The sequence below is a fragment of the Hordeum vulgare genome, chromosome 5H (genome assembly GCF_904849725.1).
Source record: "Hordeum vulgare subsp. vulgare chromosome 5H, MorexV3_pseudomolecules_assembly, whole genome shotgun sequence".
NCBI lineage: Eukaryota > Viridiplantae > Streptophyta > Magnoliopsida > Poales > Poaceae > Hordeum > Hordeum vulgare.
In genome coordinates, this window is record NC_058522.1 from 474,126,680 (window position 1) to 474,138,292 (window position 11,613).

The window sequence follows — 11,613 nt, forward strand, 5'->3', positions numbered from 1 at the left end:
GGAGCAGCGAAGCTTCCTCAAGGCCGTGTGGGTTTAGCAAGCATCCCTGCAACTCCGACGATGGCGCGCCTCCTCGTTCTCGCCGTCACGGCCACGGTTCTCATGGTGCGGAAGAGCTAGCAGAGCCGGCCATGGATGGCTCGGACATCATATCATACACGACTGAATTTTGCCTTGTCAAACATTCATCGGTGCGTTTTTCTGTCCTCCAGGCTCAATCCGGGCAGCCAGCGTCTGCTGCGCGGCTGTCGCCGGCGGAGGCCTTCTGGCGCGCCGCCCTGCCCGACGCCCCCATGCCCGACGCCATCCTCGAGCTCCTGCACCAGGGTGATCACCACGCATCAGCGGAACATGCCAAGATTTTCTGACTATCTTCTTCTGATGGAAGGTCGCCTCTCTCTCTCTCTAGCTCACCCACGTGCCTCGCTGCGTACATGAATGCAGAGACCGACACACCGGAAGACGCGGTCGAGGCCGTGGAGAAAAAGGACCCGCCGCCGCCGCCCATGAACTTCAACTACGACTACGACGACGCCTTGCCCCGGAGCGAAGCCACCAGCGCCCCCTCCCCCAACGTCCTACTGAACCGCGCTGCCGTCGCCACGCCGTCGTCGACGGTGTTCTTCCTCGAGGACGCGGTGCGCGTCGGGGAGAGCCTGCCCTTCCACAGGATCCATCGGGCCACCGCCGCTGCCGAGGCGTCGGCAGAGCAGCCGCTGGAGCTGTACGCCGTCCGCTCCGTGAGGGCGGTCGAGGGGTCCAGTTTTGTGTTGTGCCGGGGTGAAGCCGGCGAAGGGGCAGTGTACGGGTGCCGCGCCACCGGCCCGGCGAGGGCCTACGTCCTGTCCCTGGCCGGCGAGCGCAGGGACGCGGCCATGACCGCGGTTGCCGTGTGCCGCACCAACGCGTCCCCGTGGGACCCGGAGCACGCCGCCTTCCGGCTCCTCGGCGTGAAGCCCGGCGGCGCGGCGATCTGCTACGCGGTGACGGACGCGCAGGTCATGCCGGCCATGAACGGGAAGAGCCCCGCCGCCAACTAAGTGGCCCCTCGTGTCTGTCGTGTCCGACTCTGTATGACCGTATCCATACGGTGAACTCGTATCTCTGGGACCGTATAACGTTCATTGGTATAGTTGTTGTATTATACATGTTCATTCCACTTCCACTGTATGTGGCTAAGCACTCTATAGAGTGATGCATCACTGTTAAAATAAAGGATGCATGCCTCAATTTCTTTACAAGATCAATTGTCTCGATTTCGATATATTTGTGAATTATTTTAAAACAAACTCTTCTTTTTACAGGGTTTAGAAGAGAATTCGAAGGCCTCCACCATACAAACTCGTTTTGAGCATTAACGTTACCTACGGTAACCCATCTGTCACTCGCATATTAAATCCCACTTAAGCATCCATAGTACTCCTGACGGACCTGAAGTACTATTTTTATTACATGTATAAGACAAAGACATACATGTATATGTCGTTTCTCTCTGCTTTGCAAACAAATTCATGAACTTTATTTAATCTTAGCCAATTAGAAACATTCATATCTTTTAAACCATAAGTTTGTTTCTAAAATAATTTATACATTTGAACTCCTGACGGCAAAACTTTTAGAACTAGACCAATCTTGGATACATTTTAAACACGTTTAAATTTCAAAGTTTCACATTTTGTATGTGGAAAAAACCTATTTCACTTGAAATAGATTTTTTGTGTGTGAAATATGCGAATGAAAAGTGAAATGTAGATTATGAACTGTGAGATAGTAACCACAAAAGTGAATTTGTAATGTACAAATGTGAAACTAATTATTTGAAAATATGAAACAATTTATTTTAAAAGAGTGAAATAGGTCCTTTGGTAAATGTGCAATTGAAATAGATATTTTTTGTGTGAAACAAGCCAGTAAAAAGGAAATATAGGTTCTAAATTGTGAAATAGCAACCACGAAAAATCTCTACTATTAAAGGGGATCTGCCGTCGTGATGGTTCGACCTCCTCTCGCTAGCACTGCCACCGCTAGAAGTTCCACCGTTTTTTTCCATCCCTCCAAAAACCAACCGATTTAATATAGAACAAAACCGGTTCACAGAAAAAAAACCTCTACATGACCACGCACCCACGCAGTGGCGAAGGCAGGAACAAATTTTAGGTGTGGCGGAGCTTACAAAAGGAAAAACTACGTATAATACAAAAGCTCGCTAGATATTATATACGAACATATTACTTTGTGTTAGCATTCGCACATGGATTAACCAACAACCTGTCCCGGCACACAAGCAGGTATCCATTGATCTACGGTAGTGTGATGGCTCAAATCTGAAAAGTTATAGTATATATATTGTATTTACTTTGTAAATGCGGCAAGTTAGGTGTGGCGGACGCCAAAGCTAGCCAGATAGCTGGCTCCGCCACTGCACCCACGTCCTCAACTCTCCCCAAACTACCCGATCACTCCTCCCACCATCCCTCCCGAGAAAAATCCCCCATCGCGGTCGCGCCAGCACCACCAGCAGCCCGCGCGCCGCCGCCATCTACTACTTCCCGCAAGGCCACGCCGAGCAGGCCACGGCCGCCGTCGACCTCTCTGCCGCGCGCGTCCCCGCGCTCCTTCCCTACAGCATCTCCGCCGTGCGCTTCATGGCCGACGCGCACAGCGACGAGGTCTTCGCCAAGATCCGCCTCGTCCCGATCCGCCACGGTGACCCCACGGTCGACGTGGGCGCCACCGCCGCCGAAGGAAGGGCGAACCGCTCCTCTCGCGTAGCCGCTCGCCGCTGCACACGCCCCCACACCGCTCGCGCCCGTCCCCCTCGCCGCTCGGCACTGCCGCCGCCCCCGCGCCGCCACCGCGCCCTCTCCCTTCCCGCCGGCCCTCCTCTCCCTCCCCGTCGGTCCTCCGCGAGTGGGCAGCCCCCGCCGCCCCCGCCGCCCCCTACGCTGCCCAACCCCGCCGATCTGATCTGGCACGCGTACCATACTACCGATTGGCCGAGTAACATCTTCTTGACTCTGCACAGTCTAGATGTCCAAGCACTCAATCACATGAGGTAAACACATGCTTCTCCTTTTGCGGATAGATAAAGGCTGTTGAGCAGTCAGTATATCTTGGCCATCCCGTACTAACACGACAAGACAGTAATATACATGCACATTAATTGCCATTCTCCAGTTCAAGGGAATATCCATAATACATGCCATGTTTATACAGCTACCCACTGTTGAATGGTTTCTAATTTTCTTTGTAATCAATCTTTGGAGCCAATTGGACAAAATTTCTCTGAAGATTATATTGGGGATTGTCGCTTCCAACCGACCTCTATAAGGGTAAGATGTTTTCCAGGATCACAAGTAAGAATTATTTTTAATTTTGATGATCATACTGAGACAAATACTGTAGGGCTTAAGTCGAGATTCATGGCAAGAGATTGGCATTTTTTAATCAGAAGTGTATTGCTATGCACCGAAGTGACACAAAAGGTGTGTTATTATTTCCACATCTCCATTTGTGAAAAATTAATGGACAAATGCGCTCCAATTTTTACTACGTGCAGGACTAACATGTAGCAGTAGGAATAATGCATGCTAACTATATGTGTATGTAATTCATATCTTAAATTTCATGATATGTATTCTTCTGCAAGTCTTAAATTTCAGTGTAACATCCATTATATCCCTGGATGTTTGAAGGAGCAGGGTACCCTATGATGCAAGAGGATGGTTGTAAATAGATCGAATTGTACTCCATAAAGACTGTACTTGCTATGCATTGTATTTGACCTGACATTGTTTGTTTTCCAATGTCAGCTTTGGATCATGACTAACCTGTAGCCAGGAAAGAATCTGAATCCCAAGGTGAGAGGCACCTTGTCCCTTAATAGTAGAGATGTGAACAAGTATGTTTCTTATTTGATAAGTGAACTCACAAGTAGTTTCATTCAACGGGCTTATGTGATATGTGAGCATGTGCTAAGATACACTGCACACAGTATCTATTTTCTATGTGCAGTTTCAGACCTATATAGATCTCATAAATGGCAGCTAAACATCTAAACTGGACAGTACATGCCCATCATAAGGCCGTGGGCTGCTCATATTATTGGTAGCGGCCATGGTGTCCCCTTCCATAATGCCAGTGGGGTCTTCATCTGCCAGGCGTGGCGGCTCCTTGGCAGGATCATGGTGATGATGCAGCTAGTTGTGCAGGGACTAGGAGGCTCGTTGGACGGCATTTCTTTGATGCATGGGTGTTCATATCACTATGGAACAACAGTATAATATACAAAACTTTGATGAGGCTCATCTGCTTTGATGAGTATGGCTGGGCCTCTGGGCACACAATCCATTAACCCTTTAAAATTTCACAATAATGTTTGCATTGTAGTCATTGATGAAGAGTGATATGCCCTCAAATTCAAGGACTTATGTTGGTCTCCCATGACCGAAGATTATGACAAAAAAATTCTTTTTTAGGCTCAGTACGAACGTAGGTGTGACGGCCATGCCCCACCACGATGCAACCATGCTCGGTATGAAAGCTGGTGTGCTTAGCATGGAGCAATGGGTTGTGCCTGTAAAGATGACATGGGTCTGATCTGAATTCCCTCTTCGTTATGCAGACCCTCTGAATCTTTTTCTTCGTCTGTCATGGTTATGGATCTCAAGATCCTTGCCCTTTGCATCAAGATCCATGGCTATCTTCCTAATATGCCTTTGGTGAAAGTCATAACCTAATTATTCGTCAACTTTTAGGCAATCCTTCGTCTCTGTATGTGGTTTTTTTTTGTCAGTTAAGATTAATTAGCTGAATCTTAAATACATATTCCTTTCGAGCAAGTGAATGATGATCGCTAGATTGCCCATGCCGATGGACACCACCCCACTCACCGGCAGTGTCAACTCTCCGCTTACTCCATCAGCGCCACCGCCGCCCGACTATGCATATCGCCACCACCACAATCACCATCCCAGTAGCTGGGCAAGGACCGATGGATCCCTGGTGTTGGATGGAGAAGCTAGACGTACATGGTGACAACATCACCGGTTTCCATGCGGGCTTGAAAAGCACGTGATAAGATGATTGGTTATCATGCTCATGTGACTTCCTCCCCATCCCTGCTCCTCACTGATTTATTTCTGGTCGTTAATGGTCAGTGGTTGCAGAGACCGGCGCAGGAATCAAAATAACGTCGTCGAGGTGGAGTTATTTTGATCTGCGATAATTTTGGACTTCAGGAGGAACTAGGGGAGCAGGGCATGGCTCTAGGATCGATGTGAGGTTCAGGTATATGAGCATTGATTTTTTTTGGTATGACAAAAAGCATTTTTCTCGCTTTCATCAAAATATAAGCTATAGTAGTGTGTAATCAAGAAAAGCAATTTTTATCACTTGCAGCAGATGCATTGGGTATTTCATTCCTTAATTAGTGCACACTTAAATTCTCTTGTTGCACCTAATTAAGTTTTGGGCATTTGTTAATTTTTCTCAAGTAGTCTGTTCTACTATTCCAAAAACTGCAACATGTGTCAACCCGCTTTCTTTTGTTCTTTAGATTAAGCAACTTTAAGTAACCCTTTGCATTCAAGAAAAAGTCACAGAATTTCTATCTAAATCTATCTGAGATTAAGAGGTTGTCTTGTCGCCGATTCATCTTGAGTTATCGTTCTTCCACAACGAAGGTGAGCAGTGTTAATTACCTTCATTGGAAGGTACGTGCGCATGAACACTTTAGTTCATCCCCCATTTGGATATTCCACTCTTCAGTTCCACGAACCTCACGGGACTAATACCGTTTAAGTGGAAGTTATCTCAGGTGCAAAAGTAACTTTGCCACTAACTTTACCCCTATTAAGTAAGTGCAGATGGTATGTTTCTGCATGAATGCAGTTTGATAGTACTCAACAACCATACCAAACAGTTAAAAATATCAAGATTATAGTAACAAAAAATGACAACAATGTTTACTACAGTATACCTTTTTCACTATGAGGTAAAGGACATGGACTAACAAGTCCATGATCTGCATTGCCGTTTCTATTGCAGATGGCCAAAGTTATTAGTCTCCAACCAAATTGGAAGCGAAAACCAAAGCATGTGTGCAAGATTTTTATAGAAACTCCCAAGCCCTTCCACAATGAGATCACTGGACATAATAAATAAAGTATGGGTTGATTACAGAATGAACCACCGAAAACCGTCCCCAAATGTTTTCTCTTCTCATCCATATGTCGCCCTGTCCATATTTATCTCAATAAGTGGTCGTTTGTGGGATGTTCTAAATCCTTTCACAGAAAATAATGTAGGCCTAACACCTGAGTACCTATTTTAGCGACACTTGTAGTTTTGGACTAAGCCGTGAGGGAGTTCCACAGCTCTCCTGCTACTCTCATCCACTTTGGCTTGCTCTTATTTACCAATTCTTACTATTTTTTACCTTTTTAACTAACAGAACCGTGCTATGTTTGTTGGCACAGGACGTACATTCTGGGCACAGCGATTCTCAGTTCTTGGGGTTCTTGTACGAGGGGTACATCATTACAGAAGATATGGAGGGAGCATGCCACTCTAAAGCACGAGGTCCATTCATATTTTCATCATGGTTCACCGTAAATTATTGTGTTTGTTATATCTCTTGGCAAAACAATCATATGTATTTAATATTTACTACCTACACCTGCTGATACAATTTATTGTTTTTGTTGGCCCATGTGCGTAAGTAGAATACACCATGGGTCTGTTTGGTTGAAGACTAATTTTGTCAAGCCAAAGTGTGGCAAGCCATCAAAGTGTGGTAAGCCACAAAGTGTGGCTGAAAAAACGAATGCCAAACTTTGGCAAAAGTTGGTAAAAAATGTAACTCTATGACAAATGGGCCATAGGGATAATAAAGTGTGGCAAGCCAAAGTGTGGCAAAAACCAAACATATGTCAACTAAACTGTGGCTGCCAAATTTTGGCTTGGCAAAGTGTGGCTGGGAACCAAACAGGCCCTATGTAAGTGTAATGTATTATCACTGGCACCAACATTCAAACAACACCTCCCTTCTCCCCCACTCACTATTGTTAAGGATCTACATATTGTAGGCCAACCCGGGCGACAAGGGATAATGGAGGAATAAAATATGTAAAGGCATGGATGGAGGTGCTTGAGGTTTGCATCATGCAAACAACTCGTGGCTGCACGGATCTATATGTATATACACATGGTACATGAAATTTGTGCCACAAAGAAATGAAAATGTCAATTTCGAGTGGATAGACTTTAACTTATAAATCATGCTAGCTACCGTGTCATTTCTTTATCCTTTGTTGTTTCAGGATTATATTTGCCATAATTCAATCTCTGTTTCGCTGTGAAAAGTACGACAACGTTTAATCCATGTCATTTATTTTTGCAGATTGACTAGATGAACCAGTTTATTTATGATATGTGGCATTTTCTCGTAATATTTTTAACAAATCTTTTAGAGTGTTTTTCACTCCCTCATCAATTTGTGTGATGTATAAAGATGATCAGCCTAATAGATCTCCTCTGTTTATAACAAACAATATGCAAAATAATAAGAAGTGTGGCGAAGACAATACAATATGCGGTCAATATGTTGAAAAATTTCTTAAATAGAATCAATTGAATTAGTAAACTTGACACTTGGTGCTCTTCAACCTTTGTTCCAAGTAGATTAGATTAGCACACCAATTCAATTCTTTATTGTATAGACATCGCTCGTTGTAGTCCGATTGAATCATACTATAAGATTTTTTCCTTTTTTAAGAATATCGTAAGATTATTTTAAGGAGGTTTTACATTAAAGAAATCAACATCTAAAACCAATTGTTCCTGAAATATCAATCTGTGGTACGCATTCGCTACTTCTGTTCCTATACAGTTTATTTGAGATTGTTGTACATCAGTTCCAGCCTTTTATAGCTTTTGTTTGTCATATAGATATTTAAGATATTTGGTATGATGATCTCCCTCTACGTTTGCTTGATTAAACAAACATTAATTGAAATTTATGGAATGCGAGAATAAATAATTTGTAATTGAATCTAGGTTCAGTGATTCTGTGAATGTGAAGGTCCATTCTTACAACTTGTCCGCGCATTCAAACATGAAGACTAGAGGCCACCTTGGATTTGTCTTTCTATTAACCATGTGGTCATAAAACACATTTATGTCGTGCTCTCTACATATGCTCTTTAGCAAACAAGCAATGATAGTGGACTATAGTTTAGGGGGTATCACGCCCATTTAAACTGAAGGTGCAAGTTCAGGCGGTGTTCTTTTTTTCCTTCAGATCTTTCTATTTTAAGAATTTTACTGTTATAGTTATACTATTATATATATTTTTTAAATATATGTTCAAAGATTATCTTATTTCATCAAAAAATAGAAAGGATGCGGGTGTTAGGGCATAGTTGAGGTCACCTCGAAGCCACATTCCATTATGGTGAAGCTTCGTGGTCTTGTTGGGAGCCTCCAAGCTTTGTGTGGAGTTTGCCCCAACCTTGTTTGTAAGGTTCGGTCGCCGCCTTCAAGGGCACCTATAGTGGAATCACGGTACCTTGCATCGTGCGAGGGCGTGAGGAGAATACGGTGGCCTTAGTGGCTTATTGGGGAGCATTGTGCCTCCACACCGCTCCAACGGAGACGTACTTCCTGTTAAAGGGAAGGAACTTCGGTAACACATCCTCGTCTTCATTGGTTCCACTTGTGGTTATCTCTAACCTTTACTTTGTGAATGCTTATGTTGTTGTCTATCTCTTACTTGTCTTACTAGCTCTTTTTGTTAGCTTCATTATGGTTCACCCCATTGTTGCTATATTTGTGAACCCATATGTTGTTTACCCTAACTTGCTAAGGTTAATTAAAAAGTGGTCGTTGCCTATTCAACAATGATCGATATGGTTGACTAGAGGGGGGGGGGGTGAATAGGCAATGACCACTTTTTTAATTAATCTTAGCAAGTTAGGGTAAACAACATACGGGTTCACAAATATTACAACAATGGGGTGAACCTTAATGAAGCTAACAACGAGAGCTACTAAGACAAGTGAGAGATAGACAACAACATAAGCATACACAAAGTAAAGGTTAGATATAACCACAAGTGGAACCAATGGAGACGAGGATGTGTTACCGAAGTTCCTTCCCTTTGACAGGAAGTACGTCTCCGTTGGAGCCGTGTGGAGGCACAATGCTCCCCAATAAGCCACTAAGGCCACCGTATTCTCCTCACGCCCTCGCACGATGCAAGGTACCGTGATTCCCCTATAGGTGCCCTTGAAGGCGGCGACCGAACCTTTACAAACGAGGTTGGGGCAAACTCCACACAAAGCTTGGAGGCTCCCAACAAGACCACGAAGCTTCACCACAATGGAATGTGGCTTCGAGGTGACCTCAACCGTCTAGGATGCTCAAACACCCAAGAGTAACAAGATCCGCAAGGGATTGGTGGGGGAATCAACTTTTCTCTTGGTGGAAGTGTGGATCTAGGCCTTCTCAACCAATCCCTAAAGAATCAACAAGTTTGATTGGCTAGGGAGAGAGATCGGGCACTTTTGAGCTTAGGGAGCAACAATGGAGCTTGGGAGGGTAAGAGATAAGGTTCCACAGCTAGAAGAACCCTTTATATAGTGGGGGAGAAAATCCAACCGTTTTCCCACTCACAGCCCGTGCCTAGTGGTACTACCGCTGGATGCAGCGGTACTACCGCTAGCACTCCAACGGTACTATCGCTGGCTGCAGCGGTACTACCGCTGGGCCCCTGGTAGTGCATAAGCACTACCACCGCCAAGAAAGTCTTCACAAAAAGGTTCGTCCACGTACAACCGCTAGGCAGGCGGTACTAAGCTCCTAGAGCGGTACTACCGCTGACCAGGGGCGGTATACTGCCAGCTAGCGGTACTACCGCTAGCACTCCAGCGGTACTACCGCTAGGGCTAGCGGTACTACGCTAGGACCAGCGGTACTACCGCTAGGCCCAGCGGTACTACCGCTGGGGGACCATTTGCAAAGAAGAAAGAAACACCAAGGCGGGAGCCACTCAAAAGTTGCCGGCAAGGGGGAAAAGAGGTGAAGTGTGCGCGTGCAAGATTGATTCCACCCAAACCTTTCCACTACGGATCCCCTCTTAATAGTACGGCTTTCCTACGACTCAAATAAAGAGAATCGTAGAGAACACCGTGCTTCTGTTCCACGAAAGAGGGGGCGAGTCGTCTTGTGGCGTTGACGTGTGTTATCTAAAATATTAATACACACGGTTAGTCATTTGCGGTACTGTCATCAATCACCAAAATTACTTAGGCATAAACTATGCTTCAACAATCTCCCCCTTTTTGGTGGATTGATGACAATACCGGATTTGCACAGTGAATAATATGAGAACAAAAAGATAGAGATATATGAGAATAAGGAGCATATGACTCACAACATATGATGGAAATAAATCTCACACAAGTTCATGTCTCACGTCACACAAAGCAAAGATAGCAAAATAGAAGCAAACCAAGTTCGAAGCAAAACACGAAAGATAAGCGAAGCTAAGCAAAGTTCAACTCTCAAAGCAAATCCAGCTCCTAGACTCTCTCCCCCTTTGGCACAAGACACCAAAAAGGGGCACACCTAACGCCACAGGTGGTCACTCCTCATCCTCATCATTGCCAGACTCGTCCGTAGCATCCGGATCGTCCTGCTCCTCTTCATTGTCCTCTTCCTCCTCAGCGCCAGACCACTGGTAACCTTGAGCCCGCATCCAAGCAGCCTCTGGAGTGATGTCGTCCTCTGATCCGCTGGAGATGTCAACATCAAGTGTCCTCAGGACACGCTTGTGCCTCTGACGGTTCTCCTTCTGAGCCACGTGTGTCTGATACTGGCCCTTAGCCTGCATACAGAAAATAGTCTTCATCTTATCGTGCAGTTTCATGGCCCAAGATGGCATGGCAGAAGAGCGGGACTGAGAGGCGGTTCCTCTGTCAGCAGCAGTCTCTGTGTCAGTGTCCATGTGTTGAGATGAAGTTGATGGGTTGGCCCATTTGTCCTTGACGCGAAGCTTGACAGGATCGTGCACAATGTAGTCAGCCTGAATGTATAACTCCTCCTGCGGATAGGTGTCTTGCCACTTCTGACGGATATAAGCAAACAAGTAGGGCCCGTAGATGGGAACCTTGCGCATCATGATGCAGTTCCAGAGCTCAGTGAACATCACATCAGAAATGTCAAGAGGGGCAGACTCCTTAGTGATAGCCTCCTCACAGAGCAGTGGCATCTCAGCCAGAGAGCCATGTACCTCGTCGAAGTTGCCAATGCGAGGAAAGAGGGTGTTCCGGAAGATCCGATGCATGATGTCCAGATGCCTGGGGAGCACACCTTTCTTCACATAGAGTTGCTGCAATCTGTCCTTGGCGGAGGCCCTATCAGTGGGAGCTGCAGCATGAGGACGCGACCCAAGTGGAGTGTCAGCTCCCTGAAAATCAACCTTGAGGAATGCCATGAATTCACGCCAGGAACCGGTCATCTTCTGAGTCCTAGTCATCCACACCAGGGAGCGCTCGTCATCAGGAGAGAAGTGAACCGTGACATAGAACTGTGCAACAACATTGGGATCAA

At 45.6% G+C, this 11,613-nt stretch overlaps 1 protein-coding gene and 1 pseudogene across 1 annotated transcript; both read left to right on the top strand.

Annotated features, from left to right (window-relative positions):
- The first annotated feature begins 278 nt into the window (after positions 1-278).
- LOC123396922 (BURP domain-containing protein 15-like) lies at positions 279-1,040 on the top strand. The gene is made up of 2 exons (XM_045091683.1): positions 279-327; positions 445-1,040. Exons 1-2 carry the CDS (start codon positions 294-296, stop codon positions 1,038-1,040), a joined length of 630 nt encoding a protein of 209 aa, XP_044947618.1. The 5' UTR covers positions 279-293.
- Positions 1,041-1,073: 33 nt separating this feature from the next.
- Positions 1,074-6,775, top strand: LOC123396923 (annotated as a pseudogene).
- The last annotated feature ends 4,838 nt before the right edge of the window (positions 6,776-11,613 follow it).